Source organism: Glycine max, chromosome 19, assembly GCF_000004515.6.
Source record: "Glycine max cultivar Williams 82 chromosome 19, Glycine_max_v4.0, whole genome shotgun sequence".
Lineage (NCBI taxonomy): Eukaryota > Viridiplantae > Streptophyta > Magnoliopsida > Fabales > Fabaceae > Glycine > Glycine max.
This window is the reverse complement of record NC_038255.2, coordinates 47,439,402-47,465,482: the sequence shown is the minus strand read 5'-3', so window position 1 is coordinate 47,465,482 and position 26,081 is coordinate 47,439,402. Positions and strand designations below refer to the sequence as shown.

The 26,081-nt window shown below is 30.3% G+C and overlaps 3 protein-coding genes and 1 pseudogene across 4 annotated transcripts; 3 read left to right on the top strand and 1 right to left on the bottom strand.

The window, feature by feature from the left end:
* Positions 1-1,724: 1,724 nt before the first annotated feature.
* On the top strand, positions 1,725-2,439 carry LOC100812168 (calvin cycle protein CP12-2, chloroplastic). Its single transcript, XM_003554501.5, has one exon. The coding sequence runs from the start codon at positions 1,775-1,777 to the stop codon at positions 2,270-2,272; it is 498 nt and encodes a 165-aa protein (XP_003554549.2). The 5' UTR covers positions 1,725-1,774; the 3' UTR covers positions 2,273-2,439.
* Positions 2,440-7,729: 5,290 nt separating this feature from the next.
* BZIP53B (bZIP transcription factor 53B) lies at positions 7,730-8,991 on the bottom strand. Of its 2 annotated transcripts, none has more exons than NM_001405797.1 (1): positions 7,730-8,991. In NM_001405797.1, the coding sequence occupies exon 1, from the start codon at positions 8,529-8,531 to the stop codon at positions 8,079-8,081; it is 453 nt and encodes a 150-aa protein (NP_001392726.1). In that variant the 5' UTR covers positions 8,532-8,991; the 3' UTR covers positions 7,730-8,078. The 2 variants fall into 2 exon arrangements, with proteins under 2 accessions (NP_001392726.1, NP_001237222.1); NM_001250293.2 differs by having other exon boundaries at positions 7,977-8,784.
* Positions 8,992-10,975: 1,984 nt separating this feature from the next.
* On the top strand, positions 10,976-18,329 carry LOC100818916 (vacuolar protein sorting-associated protein 51 homolog; annotated as a pseudogene).
* Positions 18,330-20,005: 1,676 nt separating this feature from the next.
* Positions 20,006-25,301, top strand: LOC100811639 (DNA replication licensing factor MCM7). The gene is made up of 15 exons (XM_003554500.5): positions 20,006-20,166; positions 20,313-20,380; positions 20,452-20,511; positions 20,591-20,814; positions 21,020-21,197; positions 21,525-21,647; positions 21,779-21,868; positions 21,986-22,128; positions 22,297-22,474; positions 22,729-22,920; positions 23,174-23,346; positions 23,445-23,648; positions 23,836-24,001; positions 24,292-24,513; positions 24,964-25,301. Exons 1-15 carry the CDS (start codon positions 20,130-20,132, stop codon positions 25,066-25,068), a joined length of 2,163 nt encoding a protein of 720 aa, XP_003554548.1. The 5' UTR covers positions 20,006-20,129; the 3' UTR covers positions 25,069-25,301.
* The last annotated feature ends 780 nt before the right edge of the window (positions 25,302-26,081 follow it).

Genomic DNA, 26,081 nt, shown 5'->3' with positions numbered 1-26,081 from the left:
AAATTAAATTCACTTCTTTTTGTATTATCGTGCCCTTGATCTTCATATTTTCTTTTCGCCCATTGTTTAGTAACCAAAACATCTGACATCCAAGAGAAAGTCTATAGAATTTTCTTGTTAACTTTTTTCATTCAAAATTGCAGTTTTAATATTATCCATGGTTACAATGCCATTAGCAGCAAAATTATTCAAAGACACACATGAGTTTTTCCAATAGTGTAAAGTACAAAACAAACAAATAATTGTAATGTCACTACCAAACAACTAGTCAAAACATTTATAAAATTCACTTAATTGATAAAAAAAATATAAGTGTCTTTTCATAGTGTAATTAAAATGATGGTATATCTTAGACAATAATTTATTGCTACTAGAGATTTATATGTATACATAGTCTCGAGTTTTCCCCGCAGTTTTTTTAATAAGTTTCCCACAGGGTTCTAACATGTGAATCATTGACATTATGAGTCAAAACATGATTATCTACCTACTCCTAGATAAAGCTACAAATCATCTCATACTCAAAAACCCATTCACCATCAAGTATATTATCTTGATTTTCACAAACAAATATAGACAGATTTAACACAAAAATAAAGGAAATGAGGTAAATAAAATTGATATCAAATTCTTCATTCAATAATAGTAATGATTATATTATTTATAGTTTATATAATTAGAATGAAATAATCTAGAATCTAGAGGATAAAATGGAATCAAAACATATTCTTATATTATTTGTGGATAATTCATTAATGTAATATATATATATATATATATATATATATATATATATATATATATATATATATATATATATATATACACTTTACTGTCAAATAATATTCTGTTGTCATATAATGTTTTGCTAGCTGTCAAATAATGTTGTTGTTATGTGATATTTAAGTTAGGATTATATATTTTCTCTGTTAAGATGCAATATGTTAAAGAAAAAAAAATTCTTCACATTACCTCTCAACTTTTGATATATAAGTGATGTCACTCAAATTTATTATTTATTTTATTTAAGTTCCATCATTAAACCAATAAAAAAATGAAAAAGAACAAACTCTAATATTATCTGTTGGAAAATATACACACAACAGAAGCAATAAAATTAATAAAATGGGCTAATTAACATTTTCTTATGAGAGAACATTATCTTGATAATTGATATAGAACTAGACACCTTATTTGTAGAGAGTTATTAAATTTATTAAATATAATAATTACTATTATTAGTTAATATATGTTAAACAGCTCATACTAATCAATTCCTATGAAAAAAATAGCTGAACACGAATAAAAGGAACAAAATGGGCTTATCTAGATTACAAAGTTTGCAAATGTCAGGACAAAAAATTTCGAATACAGGATAGGGAAAAGTAAATATTCTTTCTATGGAAATTTCTTATTGTTAATTTGGATTAGGATTTGATTCTATTAATTTTGATAACATCAGAACATTCAGAAGACATAAAAAAATACAAGAAAATCCAATTCATTTAATTAAACATATCTGAATTGTTGTAAACTTTTTACTGTACGTTTTTTATTCTTAAAAGTAAAAAATATATACAATATAAAATATAATATTTATGCATTATAAGTATAAATAACCTTGATTCCTCCAGTAGTACACCAATATATAATTTATCTCTCTGTGTTTTTTATTATTATTATTATTATTAAAAAGATAATTTCTGAGAAAAATATATGTTATAGTGTGGATTCTACTTGGTAGACAACAATTGGTTGCAAACGGATAAGAAATATGTGTACAGAAATCCTCCCCAGCCACAGCTACAATCTACTCCTTAGACATCATCATAAACCCCCCTCTACAGAAACAGAAGCAGAGAAGAATCAGAGAATGGCAACTATGACTGGTGTGAGCCTTTCATGCCCCAGGGTTTTCTTCAACGCATCAGCCTCACCGCAAAACGCGCATGCTGTAAAGTTCTCACTTCCACCCAGCCAAGCAGTGCGACCGGGTAGTATCAAGTTGGGTCGCGTGATGAGGATCCGACCCGTTCGCGCTGCGCCTGAGCGCATATCGGAGAAGGTGGAGGAGAGCATAAAGAACGCGCAGGAGGCGTGCGCCGGCGATCCGACGAGCGGCGAGTGCGTGGCGGCGTGGGACGAGGTGGAGGAGCTGAGCGCGGCGGCGAGCCACGCCAGGGACAAGCAAAAGGAAAAGGACTCCGACCCGCTCGAGAATTACTGCAAGGACAACCCGGAGACCATTGAGTGCAAAACTTTCGAAGACTGAGCATGCATGCTTCGTTCGTACGTGAGACTATTGCGTTTCACTATATATCAAATTGTGAACAGCTGTGTACGTATTAATGTTTCTTTAAAGCATAATCCATAGCCACTCATAGTTTCATGGTAACTTATGTTTAATCAAAGCCAATTATATATGCACTAGTTTTTTTCTTTCTTATGTTTTCAATTGGATGCTAAAGAACATGCTAAATGAGGTTGGATCAAATTAATTAACCAAAACATATATGAGATATCGATTGCGTGAAAGTGTTGATCTACCCAGTTGCACCGTACCGTGACTACCACACTTTTGCGTAATCTGTTTTTTATTATTCACTTGTTTTGTAATGAAAAACTACTTGTACTTGCTAATACGTTGGTTTCTTTGTTGCATAAACATCGCATTCGCAGCTGTAACTTGCAAGTAATAATTATTGGATCTTCATGGTAAGAATTTTAATTGAGAAATAAATCATGACTTTGAACTTCATGCCAAGAATTTTAATTGAGAACGGATCTTCTTTTGATTTTTTTTTTTAATTTCAATCAGTTTAGAACAAGAACATTATTCCACTAAATTTATTTAGTTTTTTACTTTATTATTTAGTATTTAATTGTTTGATTTTAAAGTTAAACCTAATATGTGGACTAATTAGTAAATGATTAAATTTTTTCAGCATGTTAATGGGGACTCTGATTCTTGCCAGCATGTATGGCAGAATTTGTTCACAATAAAACATATACCTCAATGTTAAAAACTCTGTAAATATCATTAAGAATTAAAACAGAAGTTAAAGTCACTAAATATGTGTTTAATTGTTGCAACGGCTTAATTATGCTTATTTATTGTAATTAAAAATATGCTGATTTTGAAATGATTATCTACTATGATATGATTTCTTTTTTTACCTAACTACAGATAATACTAAAATCGGGAATATCAATGTCACATTTGTCACAAAACAATATCACATTTTTAAGCGAATTGCGTCAATCCATCATCTGTTAAATTTTGAATAAAAAATTTAAGGAAAATTGACTAACAGCATAACGTTAAGGATATTCTAATATTGCAGTTTCAAAGCTTGGTCGAGATAGTCGATAATTCTCGTAATATGTTTCATCTCATGTAAAATCAATACAAAGTCAAATAAAAATAAAATATTTATAAACGGCAGCAACATTTCCCTCTCAAAATAAGTTCATCCTTTAACTATAGTTAGTTTTTTAAAAAATCAAACAAGTTGCACAATAATTATTTTATCATGCTACAAAATACAAATAGAATAAAAATGTGAACTCCAACAAATATTTTTAACTCATTTTAAAGTGTCGATTTATTTTTTTATTACTTTCAAGTTCACCAATTTTCAACCATTGAGTTATTTCAATTATTTTAGTATCTTGTAACTCATCATAGGGTTTACTTACAGAAACACACAAAATTCACAATGAATGTCAATTATTTTTAAAAAAAATACAACAAAAGTCAAATATTTTTTTTAAAAAATAGAATAACTTCTCTTGAAGTAGCAAGCAAAGCAAGTTGGTAATCTTTGAACAAAATAACATTTTTAATAAGTGTGAGGACTGACATATTAAGAAGTAATGTTTGTAATTAAAAAAAGTTGTTTTTCATGCATGCATCTATACCGGATAAGCTTATGATGTTTTCCAACAACTTATTTTCTCCTAAAAATGTTATCCCAAATAACTCCCAAGTATTCCATGCATCAGTCTTTTTACCCCCCTTTTAGCTTCGTACATATATATTTTTTTCACAATTTACTATGTAAAAAACAAATTTTTGTTGTTGCATACAAACTATATATTCGCTTTTCACCGTGTCACTTCCACTGTAATTGTTACCATGTTTATACAATACCTCCTTCCCCTAGAATTAAAGTTTCATTACTAATTTACTACAGTCTACAGCTGCTACTGTTATCATATTTATAAAGAATAATTTTATTATTTATATATAGTTTATATTGTTATATCTATCATACTCCTTTATAATGGTTGTTATATCATTTTCTATATTTTATTTTGATTTTTTGTATTATATTTATCTTATCCTGATCCTGATCATCAGACAAACATTTAAATTATTATACGATAAGCATTCTATATAATTGGTTTATTATCTCTTAATTTCCAACAAAAAAAATTAATTGGTTTGTGATATCCATTGCCGCTGATGCTTATCTATATCCGCCAGCCAAATTGGAAATGATTTTGAAAATTATTGCCATTGACACTAAAATATTTTGCGAATAAACTAAGCTTGGTCGTGCAACTCATCATCAAAGCAGGTATAAGCGACACTTCATACAAGTAACACCTTCCCTCTACGGCATGCATATATCTTCGAACTAGTCCCCTTAATAATTTTGCAGGAACCTTGGAAGGAATTACTAAAATTGTTAAATTAAAAGTTCACTTCTTATATTGTATTTTGTTTCATTTCTTACATATCATAACAATAAGAATAAGAGATGATTTGTGAAACATAAACAAATAGGATAGATTGTAGAGTTTATTTAAGAAAATTTTTAAAAGTCCCTAAGTTTGAAGGGTAAAATGGTTGAGTTAAAGTAATAAATATGATATATTATTTTTATTCATAGAAATTAAGGACAAGTATCAAACGATTTATAATAAAACATGTGTCTTGTTCAATAAACTAAATTAAATCTAAATCTTTTTGATAATGAATATGATGTGTTGTTAGAATTTAATTTAAATATGCTTCAACTATTGTTTAATCATATATTATGATGTATGATAAAAATAATTTACAAATCATACTTATATATAATGACTTCTAATCAACTAAATAATAACAGAGAAAATTTTATACCAATAATACATGAAAATTAAACTTTATATCATTTTGAAGAAGCGTGAAAAAATATAAATTATTAGATGTATTAAATGGTGCAAATATTGAAAATACCCTTATATTTAAGTTAGTAAAAATATCTAATAACAACTGAAAGACGATCAAATTTGCATTTTATTGACGGTCTTTCTGTAAAATATAACTCAATTAACATATTCAAATTTGAAATTCGAGATAATTGATTAAATCAAGACAACTCCATATATGTTATTATTGAATATAAACATAAAAAATTTAACTAAAGGTACAACATTGTAAATATTAAAAATAAAAAACATTTAATTTTCTTTAAACAATTACAAACATTTATTTGTACTAATTAAAGAGACAAGGCCATATTATATTAATGAAATATTTTCTATAATAAAAAATATAAAAATATCTAATACTTACTTTACAATAGTTAAAACCATTTAATAGAACATAGTAAATACTCTTCGCATAATTTTTTTACAATACTTATAAATTAAGCTATTATTATTATTGTTGTTCAAAAAGATAATTATTGATAAAAAAAATATTTACATAAAAAGTATGATTCCTTTGTTGGGGAGTTATAAATTCCAAAATTAAAAAAATATCGGAAATATTTTTTATAGTTATTTTGCCCTCAACTTCATAAAAAAAAAGTAATGTGTACATAAAAATTGAAAGCCCATAAGTTTAAGAAGTATACTAATTATAAGATTAACCCCAAGTCAAATCTGATCCATCCTAATCATAGTCCCATCGAGTTTTGGATAAATTGTCTGATGATTCTTAATTTGCGAAGTTGCGATGACATAAAATTGTGGCGTACATTTATCCAAATGGACTGCGTTAACCTTCACTAAATTGTAAGTAGCTTATTTTTTAGTTAAAGAGGAAAAAATATTTATGGAAGCAGCACTAACAAAATTGAAAAACAGATATACATATGTCTTTCATAATTTGAAGTGGGTAATTTAACAATAGCTATTTAGTAACATAGATAAAGTTGCCCTAAATTTAGAAATAAATAATTATTATGCTCTAAGCTTCAACATGTAATTAATAAATGCTCGTATGTAAAAATTTTATAATAAAAAATACTCATAAATTGTATAAATAAGTAAGCACAGTTCAATCTACAAATCATCATGAATTTGAAAATTACCGATTAAAACCATATTTCAATCCAGATTCATTTGATGTGCAGAAAATGAACTGATTCATCCATTTTTATCATTGGTATATCAACTCATAACGAATTTTTATACCACTTGTCATTTCCATAAGTAAAATGCTGCTAAACTTTATAAAATTTATTTATAATTTTATATTCATTTCGCATTTAACATACTTTTTATATAAAAGTATTGCTTGTTTTAATTTAATTTTTAAAATTATTTACTTTTTGACAACATAAACAAAACAATTATTTGTTTTATTTTTAAAACTTAAAATATAAATATTTCTCCATAGGGATATACAACAGGAAGGGTAGGAAATACTGAAATGACCATGAGTTACGTCTAGCCATATATGATAATTATAGCTGAGTTTTAAGGATTTATTATATTCCAAGTAAAACAGTGTTGTAAACATAATCAATGGATGCTTAAATGGAAGGAGGGTTTGGGCCTTTGGGCGCAGGGTATGTAACATTCCGCAACAAATATTTAATTTCTCAAAATTCATTTATGAGCATTAAATATTTCATGCATTAAAAATTCAAGAAGTATTTATTACTTTCTTAAAATTCATTTATGAGCATTGAATATTTCAACTTGCTCATAAATTAATTTGTTCATATAAGCTCAAAGTTTATAGTCTTCGATACTTTGATGCCCCTAATTATAAAACTTTTTTTTAAATTTTTTTTGTTTTTTTATAAGATTTTTTATTTATTTTTAGATGTATTAATTTTTTTTACACATTCTTTCTTAATTAGTCTTTCTTCAGACGATAATGAAAAAAATAATTAAGTTAATGATTTTTTTATTAATTTATTAACTTTATGCATAAATAAAATCAAAATCACAAATGCAAGTATAAATACCTAACAAAATGAAAAATAAAGTTATTACTCGGCTATAAAATCTGATGTTAGTATTTTTTTTTAAAACATGATTATAAAAATGAGGAATATACAACCTTATCCATCTTCATCGTGATATGAATCACTAGTCAAATCTAGTATACATCTGACTGCATTTAAGCCAATATGATCTGAACAATTTTGTGATTGAGCCGGTGAAACAGTGTGCATATAACTTTTTAAAAAAGTGCAAGCTTGAAAGGACAATAAGTTTTATGTTACTTACAGAAGCTTTGGGTGGTTCAACTAGTGATCTACTGTAACCCATCAATCCAATACTTTAACTAAGATGACGCTCTTTGATTTTTAAAATAGTTATTGAAAGAGAAAGTGTAATTTATTTATTATTATTAATAATATTAATTAATTTTAACATAAGAAAAATCAACGTAATTTTTACGTTTACGAAGAGAATAGATTGTATTTCACTCATGATTATATTCATAGTTTAATTTTCATTAATCGTGAATATAAAAATTATCTTAAATACAATTTTCAAAATAATTATTACAAAATTAATTTTTTTTTAAGAGAACAATCTTTCGCACATGAGAATTTATAAATAAAAATAAAACAACCACCATTGAAGATGATTGCTTTTGATTAAAATAAAACACGACTATTTAAAAACGATTACAAGACGCACAAAGGGACACTGCCACTACCAGCCATCAACACCCTGTACCTGACCTCACATTCATCTCTCTCAGGAACCCAATGCATTGCGGACCACACGATATTTTTGACACAAACAGATAACACTAATAGTAATAATACACATAACAGAGAAAAGTTACCACACTAATTAAACTAAAATCCCCAAACGAGAAAGAGCAAAAGAAATTATCAACGCAGAAACATGTTTGCGGTGGCCATAATCGGTTGTATGGGATGAGGAATCTGCCAGGGCTTGAGGAGAGGATCTGGAATCTCGGGAATCTCAACGGATAATCCCTCGACCTCTTCAGCGATCTCAAGGATGGAGTTCAAGAAGCGCAATCGATCGGCCAGTTCCATTGTCTGAGCCCTCAGAATGCTGTTCGCGGCTTCGGTCTCCACGCATGCTTCTTCCTTTGCCTTTATGTTCTCCGCCAGCTTCTTGTTCGCGCCTTGCAATCTGCTAACTTCATCGGTCAAATCCTCCAGCTGTTTCTGCTTCCTCATCCGCGATCGCCGCGCCGACTCGCGGTTCGACAGCATCCTCTTCCGCTTCCTCTCGTCGATCATTTGCGGATCTCCTCCTCCTTCAGATCCAGAACTTGTTGCAGTCGAGCGTTGTTGTTGGATTGACGACGCCATTTCCGAGAAGGAGATTTTTTATTTGATTTTGATAACAGAACAAAACAAAAAAAGGAAATAGGAGACGCAGATCTAATTAATTATTGAAAAAGAGACAAGGATTAACTACGGAAGGAGATCGATCTAATTAATTACGGATTTGAGAGGGAGTTCATGAGAAAACGTAGAACCAGTAGAGGAACACGACGGAGAAGGAGTGCAGCATACGAATTCGACGCATGGTCATATAATTTCGAGAAACATTGGAGAGGTTTGCAAAAGCCCTATCCCTATGCTTTCATCCACAAAATCAAACTCAACGGACTCGTGATTTGGAAAAGGGAAACCCTAGATCTGAAGCAGATCTAATTTTCTGAAGATATAGGCGAGGGATTAAAGAAGAAAAAATGGGGGAAGAGTAGAGAAAAGAAAGGGCTATGGCAAAGAAGGTGATAATTGAGGCTGAGGTTAGGTTTTATAGAAAAAAAATAATAAAAAAAAAGGTTGGCAGGGGATTGATTATTACTATTAATTATTAAAAGGGAAAATTTCAATCAAAGCCAATTTTGAGGGACTGAAACGACCGCGTCACTGCTGGCTGGCGTAGGCAATGACGACAGTTTTATTCCACCACAACATGTGCACATTGCACACCTTTTACCTCTTCTCTTAGACAGGTTGATAAAAAAAATTACAACAAATAAATATATTTTAATTTTAATTTACAGTAAATAAATATTTTTATTTTAAATTTACATAAACATTTATATCTTGATACAAGATTATTTTTTATTATTGGTATATTTTTTGAAAAAAATTGAAATTCAATTTAAAAATATGAATCAAATGTAAAGAGTGAAAAAGATGAAACTCACATATAAAGACAAAAGAAAAGTATTTACTCGACGTATAATGCAGATTATAAACTATAGCGGCTCAAACCCAAAAAAACTCATTCAAGTCTCTAAAATGAAGTCCAAGTTTAATGAATGTTTAAATTTTCCAAAGTTTTTAGTAAGATTTTCAGACTCCGCCTAGATTAAGCTTTGATTAGATCATACTAAAAAAAATAACTTTACCAAACTATTCACAAAAATGATACAAAGCTAGAAACCACTTCAAGTTCTTAAAAAATGCAAAGACCGGAAGAAAAAGGATACAACTAAAAAATCAAAGCAGCAATTCTATATATATAAATTTTAAAATATCCTATCCGTTATATATAAAAATTAAACAAATACAATTTCAATTAGTTTTATTCTTTTAGTTGTTATTTTATAAGCAATTAAAATAATTTCTTTTTTAATCTTTTGAATCATCAGAAAAAAATGATCAGATTAATCTAAAATTTGATTAAAAAGTAAGTAAAATTTAATTAATAATTATTTTTGTCAATAATCTAATTCAAGTACTATTTGAACAATTTGATTTTAACTTGAGTATATTAATCATTTATGTCAAATCAATTAATTTTAATAATTAAAATAAATATATTTGCCTTTTTTTATTTTCTTAATTTGGATGATATTGCATGTATCTCTTGACATTTAAAATGTGAAATAAAACAATCAACAATGATTATTATTAATATTAATACACTATTTAAAAGTAATAGTATATAATACTACATCGACTTTTAAATATAAGATTTTCTTTTAATTTTATTTATCCCTTTTTATAAGATTTTTTAAAATTGTATTTTGTATTAATTTTTTTACCCAAATGCTCTTAGTTAATTTATAATAAATGTTATGGATTAAAATTATAAATGTATTATCTCTTTTATAAGGATTAAATAAGAAGACTAATATGTGTTAATTAATTACCAAATCACACTATAAGAATAATTTTGGTAAAATAATATAAATTATTAACAAATTTAATATAACTAAATATATTTATCAATTTTTCTAAATAATATAAATTAGTTAAAAAAACTTATATTTAAAGAAAAAAAATTATACCCAATTGCACAATTTTTTTTGTTAGATCGAGTAATCTACAATCCTAATTCCTAAGTTATACAGAGAGAAAAAGGCAGGGGGATCGCCCGCGGGGGGGGGGGGGTATATACCCTCCCTAAAAAACCATTGTTTTAATGTTATACTATTTACTTAATGCGCTGATACTTCTTCTCTCTTGCTCTTGGTGAATAATAGTAATAAAGTATAGAATTTACCCAATCAATTCATATTCAAATAAATCAAAAGATCCAATAGACAAAATAATTAAGAGCTCCACTTGAACTAAAATTCATATTTAAAAAAAAAATAATAAGGAAGAAATAAAAATTATTGTATACCATATATATCTACAACAACGTTTCCTTACACAACTGAAAAAGTCTCTACAACATGTATGTAGCATATGCAAAGTAGACTAAGAACAATTATTTCAATAAAGACAAGATTTTTCTTATAAATATTCACACTCTCAGCCAGATTCAGAGGGCACAAAAAGAAACAATGAACACCCATAAGACACCATTGGATGACAAAACAAGGAAAACAAGACATCTCTTGGTCAGTTTCTACTCTCCAATTCCTTTAGCGTCTTCCAACCCCTTCTCCAAACACACCTCATCGGATGACATCAATTCCACATCCTTCCAACATGATCAATTCATGAATAACTTGGTAATTCTTCTTTTCATTTTATGTTTTTAATTTGGAGATTGAATAATGTGACTGATTTATTTGCAATGAAACAATCGTTCATGAAGGCGCGTAACTCAAATTTGGAAGGTCTACTCTAGAGGCACGTTGAAATGGTAGCTAAAACAAATAATCTAAACACTGACTTACAAATGCTGTGTACAAAAATTATAACAAGTTTATATGTGCAACAGATACTATAAAGAGGAATAGTTTTATTATCACTTTCCTTTTTGTTAATTTGTTTTTGTTACGATACATGCTATTTTGTTATTTGATTTCGTCTTGCTATATTTAGGTTCTTTTTAATTTACACTTTGCTTTCGAGAAAAGAAGATGACAAGAATTTGTTTGTAAAACAGGATGAAGAGTAATATTTTGGGCATGGAGGAAAATATGGAACAATTTCTTGAAAAGGTAAGAGTTTATTAATTTATTTAATCCGTTTCGAGATTTATGGTTTTCACTTTTCACTCCTAGATCTTTGTTGTGAAAAAGAAAAAAAAAAAGTACAAGAGTTTATGAGTAATCAATGTTTTTCTCTAATGCAGATAACTGTACAATCAAGGAGTGACAGTGTTAACCCTTCTCCATACAAAAACAGGGAGCATATAGAGAAAATGTACCAGACATGCAATCTTCTTTTTAAAATTCAGGTATGCAAGAATTGACACTTGTTTTTTGGTTGCACATTATTGTTCTGCTTGAAATTTTTTTTGATGGAATTCATATATATTTTTCTTGCACATAAAGAATTAAACTGTAGATGTTTTAATTACACCATTTTTCATCCTTGTGGAAGAGCAGTTCATATATGATCTACCTGATAAACTAGGCATGTGCATCAAGTCCGAGGACTATGCAAATGCAGTCAAGTTCTATACTGGTGCAATGCCAATTTTTAAGGTTGCATTTCCCTGTTTGGCTTATATTATTTATGATTTAATCACTTTGGCTGCTTTTACTGTTATACATATACGACAATACGACACGCTAGGATAGCTTTTTTCTTATAATTTAATAAATTTTCGCCTCATATGAAATATCTTTCTTTGGTTTTTCCCCCTCTTTGTTAGGCATATGGAGATTCATCATTCCAAGATTGTAAGCGAGCATCTTTCTTAGGTTTTCTTATAATTTACATTTTCATGCTTTTTATTATCTTTCAGCTTGATACAAGCCCTTTGCTAGATAGCTATATCCTACCTTATCTGGGTATGAAACTTAATTATGATAAGATTAACTTGTTCTATCCATCCTTTATAAACCAATATTCTAAACATGATTTGAAAGTTTAAAGAATGCAATGAACCAAAGTCTCTAACAGTATGCTAAATACAATAAATAATTGATGGTTATTATGTTTTGAGAAGCTTTTGTTCGTAATTTGACATTTTTTTCTCTAACTAGGGAAAATTATTTTCAAACTCTGAATCAATGCAAGTGAGAGCCGAGGCTACAATGCTTTTGAAGCAGTTGAATTTTCCAGTTTGTATTAGTTTTGTTTTTCTAGGAATAACATTTTGTACTATGTGTTGAGAGTTAAGACCTGATGGGCCTTTATAAACCATTAATATTTTTTCATTATTTACAATAAATGGAGAAAATTATATTTTTTATAGAAGATAATTTTTTTCTTGCATTTTGTGAGAGTTATAGGGATCAAACATGTCCTGATTTCTCTCATCCTTGGAGGGAAATGACTTTTTATCCATGGTGTTATTAGTTAAGGACATAAAAATAGGATATGTTTTCTATTTATTGATAGGTGAAAAATTTGAAGACAAAGCTACTAGATAAGTTGGAGCTTTCCCTTGCAAACATTCATTTTATCCCAAAAATAATGGATAATGCTTCTCCCTGTACTCACGAGGTAAGTAGTGCTAGAGTAATATCCTTTTGTTTGATGTTCTTTTCCTCAAAAGCCTATACATGCTTACATTTACTATCTTATTCCTATTTTTTATTTTTGTTTAGTTAGATTTTGTTCAAATGCCCCGTGTGTGGATATTGTACGTAACTCTTGTCCGTGGGTTCTCTCGTTTTGTTGAGAACAAATTTTATTGGATGACAAAACATAAATAACATTAAAATTATCTTTCTTAAAATAACATTTATAGTAAGATATAGATCATTTGATAAAGTGATATTGGTTTCGACTAATGCGAGATAATCATATTGGATAATAAATTCTTGTATACTTGATCATATTATTTGAAAAGACATTCAAGTCTGCTATAGGAGATTCATGAAAAAAAGGATGTTAATAGCTAAAAATGATTAAATTGATAGTTGATTATTTATAATTAATGTTGTTAGATAATTTATTAAGGAATAAGACTATAAATGAATTAGGAATGCACTTCCTCTATTTCAAAATAATTGTTTAGTACTTTTAGTTCTTACACATTGATTAAGAAAGTCATTATATATTCTCAATTTCAAGAGAAATACAAATTCATTGAACTATTACTCTTTAATACCACTAATGATCTCTTGTTCCACTTAATAGAAATATCAAAAGACAATGATAAACTTAAAAAAGTAATCAACAACTTATTGGTTTTCTAATAAAAACAAACGAAAGCTTTTGAGGTGACATTATTTTGAAAGGTAGTGTGAAATATTTGTTAAGATGAATTTTACTTCCAGGTTCCAATTCATAGAGTCATCCCTTGATTTAGTGAGATAAGGTTTGCTCATAATAATGTTTTTGTTCATTTTTTTTTCTTGGGGAGGGGAGTTGTTTCATGCTATTATTTTACTTTTAGTTCTCCATATATGAATGATATAATATTCGATCGTTGATAGTTATGGTTAGTAGACTGACGAATTTAACATATTTTTATTCTCCTATTTCTTAGCATAGGAAGCCATGATTTAGTGGAGGCCATTCGTGCTTTTCGAGTAATATTTCTAGATTCAGAAAAACAATTAGTTAAACTTGTTCTAATTCTATGCAAATTAACTTTTTAATTACTATCCAGACACTTTAGAATCACAGAGAAGTATGTAAAGACACAGTTTTGTGCGTTAGATCTACTTGGTGTTCTTCGTAAGTAGTGTGATTATGCTACTACTCCACTCTTTGTTTTTATTTAATTTATTAAATTAATTGAACAAAATTGTATTTTTTTTTTAATTTACAATAGTTTTTATTATTACCATCAAACAAACCTATTATGGTTCTTGTCGGCATGGTTTTATATTTTCTCTTTGCTTTTCATGAATGTATGCAACACGTTTTTTCTATTCTAGGTATACCTTGATGTTCTATACTGCAATGCAAATCTAATCATATGTATTGGAAATGTGTCAGATTGTAAAGAAAACCTCATCATCATCTTCATTGTTTACAACTATACATGCGTGTAATAGCAGACATTTGTTATGTCAAATTAATTATAAAAATGCTATCTATAATATCATGCTTTTGAATCACTAGTATAATTGTGTTCACAAAAAATATTTAAAAATAATAATATAAACAAATGCTTTTGGATCTGATTTTGGTGTCTTCAAATGTGTAATTACACTTGGGTACAGAAGTTATTTGGAATAATGTGCTCGAAATGGATGAAGTCGTAGACAAAGCATCTCTCTCTATTCATTCTCTTGAGGTCATCTATCAAAGTTATTTGCCCCACTTTGATTTTAACTTAATTATAGATGTCGCTTTTCAAGGAAGCATTGCCATTGTCCTTCCCTTTTCACAGTACAATCCCAATGAAAGTTCCATTTCAAAAAATGTTTTTCATCAATAAAAATTAAAAACATTTCCAGGTTGTCAAGGGTGTTGTCAAGCTGTATATTAGAAGTGCATTTTCTCATCTAAAGCAAGACATCTCACGTTAGTTCTATGACTTTGTTGAGAACTTTTAATTTTTAATTTAAGCATAAAATTTGAAATATTTACCTTGTCACACTATGGGAGAATGGAGACATAGAAGTCCTATACTGTTTTGTGAAGACATATTGGTTTTGGCCAATATGACATATTATTTGTGCAAATGGTCAAAGGCATAAAATGAAGAATATTACATTGCCAATGATTCTATTATATAGTTTGATGTTATATATATATAGTTGTCTGATTTGAGCTAGCTACAAAAATAGTTAACAGGTAATTTGTTTAATAACCATGCTATGAGTTAGCCTTTTGTTTGGTAGATTGCCTCTTAAAAGACGTATCTACAATGGCCAAAGGCATACCTATTATATAGTCAATGATTCTATTATATAGTTTGATGTTATATATATGACGCAGAGGAGCCCTCACTGGAATCTGCCTTAGATGCTAGCGTAAAAGTGGTTTTCCATGGAGCCAGGAACGTTTTGCTGGTAAACACAATGGTGTACCTAAACTCAATGATATTATCCACGTATCTACTCAAAATATCATTGTTAAAATTTTCATATATTTTATGTTTTGGGTTGGTTCATTCAGGTTTAATCACTCTCTTGATTATTTCAGGATATCAACAAAATTCTAGATGACAATTTAGAGATTCTAGAAAAACTAAGAGAGTTAATAATTGATTGGATTCAACAGGGATATCAAGACTTCTTTAGGGAACTTGAGGTTCAGTTCATATTGTTTTCAGGAAGAAACTATTCTTTAACTACTCAAATTCATGGTTTGGCACAACTGTCTGCTTTTATTGGACAAATTGTCATCCCTAAAATCACCGAGGCAAGGATCCACTTGATTGACTTATATCTGATATTTAATTCCTTAGAATGAACAATTTATTTTGTTAGTTTTCCTTACATATGTTTAGTAATGTATGCCTGAAAAATTGCCTTATAATGTTTAGGAACTAGCATCTTCCTTTTCTCGCCGAAGTGTTCTAGGTTATGAATATGGACTATCCTATGTCCTAGGAGACATCTCTAAAAAATTTAGGACAATTGGTGAAAAATTCTTGCAAATGGTGTGTTTTCAACTTCATAATTTATTTCAAAGAAATTGCAATTTGTATGTGCAGTTGTGTTATTTTATCCTTGTCTTTTTCACTCCTTTCCTCGTTCTTATTCATTTATTGCTTATAACATATGGTTATCTCCATGCTTGCTGCTTGTTCACTATTTTGAAGCTTAGTTTGAGCAATCTTCTACTAGATAATATCTTTGTTTCCAAGGAAAGAAGATATTCAATATGTATATCCATATAGCTTTGGCCAATATTATTGTATCTATTTTTATGTGAATTACAATCTCAGCTTGAATAAATTGGTGGTGTTAGTATTTGACTATTTGTTATCTATTATTTTTTTTTATAAGAGTTATAAGGTTGAATTAGTGATTGAAGAAAAAAAAAGATAGAAGAGGTCATGATTTAGAATCTCTTTCATTAACAAAAATTAACAAGTTAACAATTAACCTTGATTGGTAAAAAAACTACTTTCTTTGATGAAGTAGCAAATTTAGTTTTGTTTATTATTTTTACGATGCAAACATTTTATCTAAAACTAGTTGTTTGGAGTTCTTGGAAAAATTAGAGCAAATACTCATTGATTGTTTTTAAGGTCTTTATTAAGAATAAGGAGGGCAAGAGTGACAGTGTACATCTTACATTGTACATAATTCAAACAACGAAACATGTATCATTTTATTCTTTTCCATTAACCAGGACGTAGATCAAAGTATCTAAGTGTACGGAGGGATTAATTGCTTAACTTTATTTTTGTTTCTGTGTCTTAACACTATTTCTTGACTGCTTTTGTTTTAAGCACAATAGACTTCGTATCTAACATTATTATTGCACTTGTTTGCCTTTATATTGTTACCCTTATGCCTCTTCCTCTGCTTCTCTTTAGTAAATAAATATGAGAACTCAACAAATATCACTTCTCCTAAAGAAGAGGTTTGCCACACCTAATTGGGTTAAGGTCAGCATGTTTTATGTATGCGTTTCGAAAATAAAAGCACTAGTTTTTTTTTACAATATTACTAGTTTTATCTTTGAAAAAACTGGGATATGAGATTGTTGCTTTGCTTTTCACAGCATAAGGAGCCAAGAGAGAAGTTCATATGTTTATTGATTTATTTCTTCAAGAGGTGGGTACTTTCAAATCAATTGCTCTATTTTCTTGTGTCATCTTTTAAGTTGTTTTTGAATTATTTGAGGATTGTACATGCATACTGGTCTTATTTTATTTATCTGTCTCGACTCTGGAATATAATGAACATAAAGGTTTATAAATCTTTATTCGATGAGCATGTTTGGTAATTATATTTTGATTTCTCTTGTTTGATGTGCCAGCTCAAAATTACAGGCAATGAAGTGAAGCAGGTTTTGCCTCAAGATATGCGAAAGCACCATAGGGTTGACAGTAGCGAAAGTACTGCTTCATCAAGAAGCAACTCTTTTGGGGATGAGAAGTTGAGTCGCTCTAATAATATTCAAAAGGGAAGGAACCAACAACTCTTGGAAACACGCCTAGCAAAACTGTTTAAGCAAAAAGTTGAAATTTTCACAAAAGTAGAAAATACACAGGTATTTTGATTCGAACAATCATCGGATTAGTGAGGCAAAATTTAAATAATTGGGTGCAAACAATATTTTATCAATCTTTGCTTCCAAAATGCAGGAATCAGTCATTATGACCATTGTTAAATTGTGCCTTAAAAGTTTGCAAGAGTTTGTTCGGCTCCAAACTTTTAACCGAAGTGGATTCCAACAAATTCAATTCGATATTTAGTTCTTGAGGATTCCATTGAAAGAAATAGTTGAAGATGAGGCTGCAATGGACTTCTAGCTAGATTAGGTTGGAAAAATAATATTGCCTTGGTTCTAACCTTTTCAAATTAGCATTATGTCTTTTTCTATGAAAATTTTACCTTCATTTTGGTTATTTTTATTGGCACATTCATATGTAGATTCTTCTCCTTTCTTTATATGTCTGCTCTGCATATTTGATTTTTTGTCCACAGGTGATTGTTGCTGCGATGCCTTGATCCAACTCCATTGGAGCCTCCTATATTGGACAAACTTATACAAGCAAAGCTCGTAAAACACAAGGAACAAAATATAATTTCTTCATAAACATGTTATGAAATAAGGAAGTGAAGTCTATAATCATGTTGGCCTTTCACATCTACCTCAAAGACCAAGTTTTCCTTACGTTTTCTAATAATTTTAATAGTTAACTAGTATCTTTTATATTAAATCTAATATTTAATTAGTGTTTTAGCTTGTATTCTACAAAATGTTTATTTTATATAATTAAAATTCATATATATATATATATATGCATATATAAATTACATTTTGAATTTATGAATAATTTTAATGATGATATTAGATTATTAGAAAAAAGTGTTTTAATTTAGTCTTTATATAGATATTCATTCATGGAAAGAGGCAACAACTCTTAGAAACACACGGTAATTTGTGTTTTGAAACACAATCTTTTTATACTTGAAATTATCTTGCAAAAGACAACTTATCCATTTTGGTATTTTTTTTAAAGTCTACCTATTTTTATGATTAATTGAAAAAATTATACCATCTTGATAACAAAAAAAAAAAAAAACTCTTCAACTTTGACAAACAAAACTTGTCTTATATCGCAATATGGGTCATATTCCTTTTAATTGTTATGTTTTTTTTATTTATGAAAATTAGAAACAGTGTCAAAAAGATTTACAATAGCTCATGTAACATATTTAATCAACTTAGTTAGATTTCTTTAACTCCTATTTACCTAAAAAAATATGAAATTACACCAAAGATTTTTATTACTTAAAAAAATAGAGAAAATAAAAATACATAATTTACATGATTTAATCAACATGACCTACATTCACATATAATTGAAAGATTTTACTATTTCTTACAAAGAAGAGATATATGATCTTATTTTTTATACAATAAACTAATCCCTATGTATTCTCTCAGTACGTAACCCGGTACGTAACCCTGTAGTTGGCACTAAATACAAGGCAAAAACAACATTCTAGACAATAAATTAAATTAAATTCTTTCAACAAATATATACACATTAAATTTCAGGAGAAACACAATGTATAAGTTGATTGTGCACATAAATTTAATCATTCAATCATAACGTACAGTAAGTTTGTGAACTTCTACAATATTTTAAAAATAATGTCAACCATTATTTTTAATTTATTATCAATGTGAAATATTTTATACTTAAGATACATAGAAATTAAATTCAAGATTTATATAACATATTCATAATTATACATTTAAAACATTAATTACATTAATAATCTATAAAAAAAATTAAAAGAAAATATATTTACACATCAAACAAATTAAATATTGAAAAAACATTATTACAAATATGTCAAACATCCATTTCACAAATAAAAAAATTTCATGAACTTATAATAAAATTTGGTTTCTACATTAACCATATTTTTTTAGGAAAAAGTCTCATTAATTATTTCTAAAATCTACTAAATAAAAAATATTATGCTACTCACTAGATTTTCTTTTACAACAACACGTATTTTTTAACATTAATTGTGTTTGTTTCTTCAAAGTTTAGACAACCGTGTATTTGAATATATAATAATTTATATATAATATGCATATAAAATAACAAAAATATATAATAAATAATAAATATATTATATATATTAATTTAAAATGATAGTATTAAACAAAATTAGCACCCTTTGTTAATTTTATATTAAGAATTTCGAGGTATTAAATTCATGTTACGTGTTTGAGTCCGGGTTTGAATCTCTCCAGCCATGAATGTTTTATCTAGTGGAACGTTATGATACTCCACCACTAGATAGACGGTTCTAGTGTTCTTACCGTGTACCCGATCGCAGCGTATCGTAGACCTAGAAGCTGTTCTTTTTCCCGCCAAGTTGTCTTCTTGTTTATATAGTTTCGCGCCCAATTCTCAGACTCAATTCCTTGGTGCATTTTCCCGCTTCTCGCTCTCACTCTCACTCTCACTCTGTAGCCAACTTCGCCACCATGAGCACCAAGGACCTCAATTTCGATGCAGACACAGGTAAACGGTTTCCCCCTAATCTGTTTTTGTTTTTCGATTAGGGTTATTGCGGTAAACTTTCCCTTTCTTCTTCCTTCTCCCCGATCAAATTTCTTTAGATTTAGGGTTTTGATTTGGTTAAATTAAACCTAATGTTTGTTCTTCAGCTCTGGCGAAGGATTTCCTTTCCAACTTTGCAGACGCCAATGGCGAAGCCAAATACATGAACATCCTGGTGAGTTTTTTTTTCCATGCTTCTCTTGTTGACCTTTAACCTGATTCCTTTATTCTCTCAAATGTTTTCAGCAAGATGTTGCAAACCACAAAACTCGAGCAGTCCAGATCGACCTTGAGGACTTATTTAATGTAAGATTTGCTACTCCTCTGTCACACGATTCTAATCAAAATCATGGACTCTGTTAATTTTCTTCTTTGGGGATTTCAGTACAAAGATCTAGATGAGGAATTTCTGAGCCGTGTTACTGATAATACTCGAAGGTATATTGGGATTTTTTCCAATGCAATTGATGAACTCATGCCGGAGCCCACCGAGGACTTCACAGATGATGATCATGACATATTGATGACTCAGAGATCTGATGAAGGAGCAGAAGGCACCGACGGTTCCGATCCACGTCAGAAGATGCCTGCTGAAATCAAGCGTTACTAGTGAGATTCACCTCCTTCCTTTTCATTCAATTTTTAGGGGTTGTGTAACTGTAATTGCAGAAAATTGTTTCATTCAGTATGTTTTGTTTGGAAATCAGATGGGCATTAGTATTATGTGATGGTAAAAAAATGTCTGACACGGTATGGTGTTTATGCTGTAGCTTTTATGTGGCAGTCCTAATCTGACCTCGTGAGTGTATTGCAGTGAGCTTTATATTAAAGCATCTTCAAAAGGACGACCCTCTACAATCAGGGAGGTTAAAGCTTTGAACATTGGTCAGCTTGTAAGAATTTCTGGTATTGTGACACGATGTTCTGATGTTAAACCATTGATGAAAGTGGCTGTATACACATGCGAGGATTGTGGATTTGAAATTTACCAGGTGATTGATGAAATGACTGCTTGAACTGCACAATTTAGACACTTAGATTTTATGCAGAAAATAGCAAATAAAAGAACCATTGCATGTGATTTGCTTGGTGTGATTTCGAAAAAAGGTCCATTACAGTTTTTGAATTTTCTCTCTGCCAGCACGATTTGATTGCCAGGATGTTGAACTACAATATTTAAAGGATTATAACTATCTATCAAACCTTGTTAGGTTCTTGTTGTGGATTAATATTTTCTTTGGTGGGATATGGCTAGACCATTGTGGAGTTTACATGCCAGTAGCTCCTTGACATTGTTATTTTCTCCCCTTCCTAAACAGGAAGTAACTGCTCGAGTCTTCATGCCCTTGTTTGAATGCCCATCAAAGCGCTGTGATACAAATAGAAGAAAGGGGAATGTTATCCTTCAACATAGAGCATCAAAATTTTTGAGATTTCAAGAGGTTTGCTCTCTGCTTCAGTCATCAAAATATATTTATTCACTTTTTTTTCATGTTGTTCTTTATAGTTCATACAACTGCTTATTTACTCTAGTGTAAAATGGTAAGAGATTTGTGATATGGTTAAAATGCAGGCCAAAATTCAAGAATTAGCTGAACATGTCCCAAAAGGCCATATTCCACGAACAATGACTGTTCATTTAAGAGGAGAACTCACGAGAAAGGTTGGTTATTTCCTGCCAATTGGCATTAAACTAATACTTGCTCCATATGTTATCAAGTAGAAATTTAATGGCTAATTAACTACAGTTTATTAACTCATGGTTGTTGTACATTGTCAGGTGGCTCCAGGTGATGTGGTTGAATTATCTGGGATTTTTCTTCCTATACCTTACACTGGTTTTCGAGCAATGCGTGCGGGCTTAGTTGCTGACACTTACTTAGAGGCCATGTCTGTAACTCATTTCAAGAAAAAATATGAAGAGTAAGTTAGCTTTCAGACCTTGACTGATAATAATTGGCACCATTTTTTTACCCACACTAAGTATGATATTATTTTGGCTTGCTTGAACATAATACATATCTACTAGTTAAGCTAATTAAAATAGTTTGGGGGAAACAACAACCGCTTAACTGATTTATTCTGTCATAGATATGAGTTTAGAGGAGATGAGGAAGAGCAGATTGCACGATTAGCAGAGGATGGTGACATCTACAATAAATTGTCACGATCACTTGCTCCTGAAATATTTGGACATGACGACATTAAAAAAGCACTGCTTCTTCTCCTTGTTGGTGCTCCCCATCGTACGTTGAACGATGGAATGAAGGTAATGAACTATGCATATAAATAAAACCACATGTTTGAATTAGTAGGGATTAAAGCATGGTGTCATTTGCAAAATTACAATGACACAGTGTTTAAAATTCAAGTATGGAATTAGTGTTTTTCCTCTCCCTCACTCAAATGCTATTAGTCATACTTTCTGTGGTTAAGCCTATTTTGCATTTTGTTTGATTTATTGTGTATATGCTATACATGTGCACAATTAAACTACTAAACATCAACTTTATTTAATTGCAGATTAGAGGAGATTTACATATATGTTTGATGGGTGATCCTGGTGTTGCCAAGAGTCAGCTCCTTAAACACATAATCAATGTAGCACCCAGAGGGGTGTACACTACTGGCAGAGGAAGTAGTGGAGTTGGTCTAACTGCTGCTGTTCAGAAAGATCCAGTGACAAATGAGATGGTTCTTGAAGGTGGAGCATTGGTAATGGAAGCCTCCTTTCTTAAGTACAACAGTTCCTTCCATCCTTATTGTGCTGGGATATGTTAGGTTGAGAAAACTAGAAAAAATCTGCTAAAATACACATGAAATGTTGACAATACTTGCAAAAGTAAGATGGGAAATAAGTCATGCATCACATTACTTCTTTAGCTCCTATATTAATACAATCTATGTTCTTTTAACTAGTTGTTTCCAGTTATAAGTGGATTTTATAAAAGAACATTCTAAATTTCAGGTGTTAGCGGATATGGGCATATGTGCCATTGATGAATTTGACAAGATGGACGAATCCGATCGTACGGCTATACATGAAGTTATGGAACAACAGACTGTTAGCATTGCCAAGGCTGGGATCACTACATCGCTGAATGCAAGAACCGCTGTCCTTGCTGCTGCTAATCCAGCTTGGTATTAATTACTTTTCACCTTATCAGTTGCAGACATGATCTCGTAGATGTGCAAACCTGTGCTTTAAAAATCTAATTCATCCATATTTTATTGTGAAGGGGAAGATATGATCTGAGAAGAACTCCAGCTGAAAATATTAATCTTCCTCATGCCCTCCTATCAAGGTTTGATCTTCTGTGGTTAATCCTTGATCGAGCTGATATGGATAATGATCTTGAAATGGCTAGGCATGTTGTATATGTTCACCAAAATAAGGAGTCTCCTGCTCTAGGATTCACTCCTCTTGAACCATCTGTTCTACGGTAAGTACAGTTTAATCTTTTTAATAAGATTAGACACTGGAGTATATGGTGATATATGTTGCTCATTGATTGTATGTTTATTCTGATTTCTGACTGCTCATATAGTTACACATAGGAGATTGTGCCAATGTTCTGTTTGCTAGTAAAAGGAAACTAATACAAATTAAAATGTGTTGCTTTTATCTAGTGCATACATATCAGCTGCAAGAAGATTGTCTCCTAGTGTCCCCAGGGAACTTGAAGAGTATATTGCTACTGCCTACTCCTGCATTCGTCAAGAAGAAGCAAGGTCCAATGCTCCACATTCCTATACTACTGTCAGGACATTGCTCAGTATTCTCCGCATATCAGCTGTAAGTCTTCATCTTTTCCCCACAAAAGAGAGCAGTGAAATTAGACATTTAGGTTATATTGACTTTTCTTTTTGGGTTAATGATTTATGTACATACGTAACTCCACATGCAGTTCTTAAAATTAAAACTGATTTAGGTGTTGGTTAATAATTTTTGGCTTTAAATATCTGTTATTACTTAGGTTGGCTAATGCCTTTAAGTCCGCAATGTGAAGTAATAGTACGCGTCTGATTATTTTTTGGTTGTATATTGTCTAAGCAAATGCTATTCCATTTTTAATTTCTAAACAGGCACTAGCAAGACTCCGTTTTTCCGAGACTGTTGCTCAGAGTGACGTGGACGAAGCACTGAGGTTAATGCAGATGTCAAAATTCTCTTTGTACTCCGAAGATCGTCAAAAATCTGGTCTGGATGCCATATCTGATATCTATTCCATACTGCGAGATGAAGCAGCTAGAGGTAACCGAATGGACGTCAGCTATGCCCATGCACTGAACTGGATATCTAGGAAGGTAAGTACATATACTGCTCAAAGTTGAATACTGTCCATTGTGTAGTATTGTAGAAGATGATTTTTGCGTCAAACTTGAGAACGGTCTAGATTCAAGTTTGACTGATGAAACTGAGGAACTCAACAATCAAAAAAGATCATGGAACAATTAAAGGATTAGTTTATTTCATTGAATAAAGAGTAGTAAAATGAATGTTATCTAATGAACTAAGAAATGGTAAGGGAATGTTTTTAAACTGGCCTAGTTTGCGTAAATACTATTCCTTGTTTTTCCAAAATACACCTATTATTTTTTTTATCCTCTCTGTAATTAAATTACTGATACTTGGCTGTTAACTAAATGTGTTAGCACTTAGTATTTTGTTTTTGTTGTGTGAAGACAGAGCAAGGCCCTGCCTGTCAAATAAGTTTGCTGTTTATTCTAACCTTGGAACTTTTGGCTTTCAAACAGGGGTACAGCGAAGCCCAGTTGAAAGAGTGCTTGGAGGAGTATGCAGCATTAAATGTATGGCAGATACATCCTCACACCTTTGACATAAGATTTATTGACGCTTGATGCCTTTCTTTTCCCCCCATTAAAACATGGTTTCTAGAAAGCGGGGACAAGAGTGCTTGGTGGACTTAAGGAATCATATTTTGCACTTTGGTTTTTTAGTTTGATTTAGGTTGTTTGTATTGTTACAGTTAGATTTGCATTTTTTTTTTATACTTTTGAGTACAGTAACTGCTAATTTCAATTTGTATGCTTAAAGTTAGTACTACTTCTTGATCGAAGGTACAAGCTTCGCATGCAACGTGTTTAGTCAAATGCATCTGTAGTTAGAAATGTCATTGACTCGCCAAAAATAAGTTTTCATCATAAGACAGCAGAGGCGTAGAGGATAAAGATAAAAGCAAAATGAAAACATAATACTGCAGATGTATAGATATTAATTACAGATGGATAAAATAAAATTGAAAGTACTATAAAGTGTGGAATCAACTTAATAAAATAAAAGGGGGAAGTCGAGAAAATCAAGAAAATATACAGTAACTCGTTTTTTTTTTAATGCACGAAGCACGATAAAAGTTGTCTACAATATTTTCTTAATTGTCTTAAATTCTACAAATGAGTTTAAGAACTGCTAATCTGTTTTAAGCTTTTCTTGGTTTAGACGGAAAAATACGGTTCCATGGAATTTTAATGTTTTTTAACCCTCGTTGGACCTAGGTTAGGGGGATGACGGTTCAAAAGCCTAATTCACTACGTAAAGGACAAGACATTGGGTTGCAGAGGTTTTGCTATATCCTTTTCTCTAAACTATAACCTTTTTTCTAAAAGCTTAAGAGGAAGGCTTTGAGAGACTCGAAGGATGAAAGAATTGAAGATCTAAAGAACACGATAGGGGTCCTGTAAAGAATTTTTTCTCTTTGTCTCTCTAAGTCAAATATACACCAAATTAATTAGATGTGAAGATAGGAGTCGTCACATGTAAATATACAATATTTTCAAACATATATTTTTTCATTAGACAAGTTAATTGGAGTTTTTAAAGATTTTACGAAACAACTTTTTGCCTAAAAGCTACT

What these genes read in the sequence shown, in the direction of transcription:
- LOC100812168 (XM_003554501.5), top strand. Translation starts at nt 1,775, where the DNA reads ATGTGTACAGAAATCCTCCCCAGCCACAGCTACAATCTACTCCTTAGA.
- BZIP53B (NM_001405797.1), bottom strand. Translation starts at nt 8,531, where the DNA reads ATGGCGTCGTCAATCCAACAACAACGCTCGACTGCAACAAGTTCTGGA.
- LOC100811639 (XM_003554500.5), top strand. Translation starts at nt 20,130, where the DNA reads ATGAGCACCAAGGACCTCAATTTCGATGCAGACACAG. An exon ending in GTGGATTTGAAATTTACCAG is followed by an intron (nt 21,198 to 21,524) that starts GTGATTGATGAA and finishes CTTCCTAAACAG; the next exon opens with GAAGTAACTGCTCGAGTCTT. An exon ending in TTCTTGAAGGTGGAGCATTG is followed by an intron (nt 22,921 to 23,173) that starts GTAATGGAAGCC and finishes TCTAAATTTCAG; the next exon opens with GTGTTAGCGGATATGGGCAT.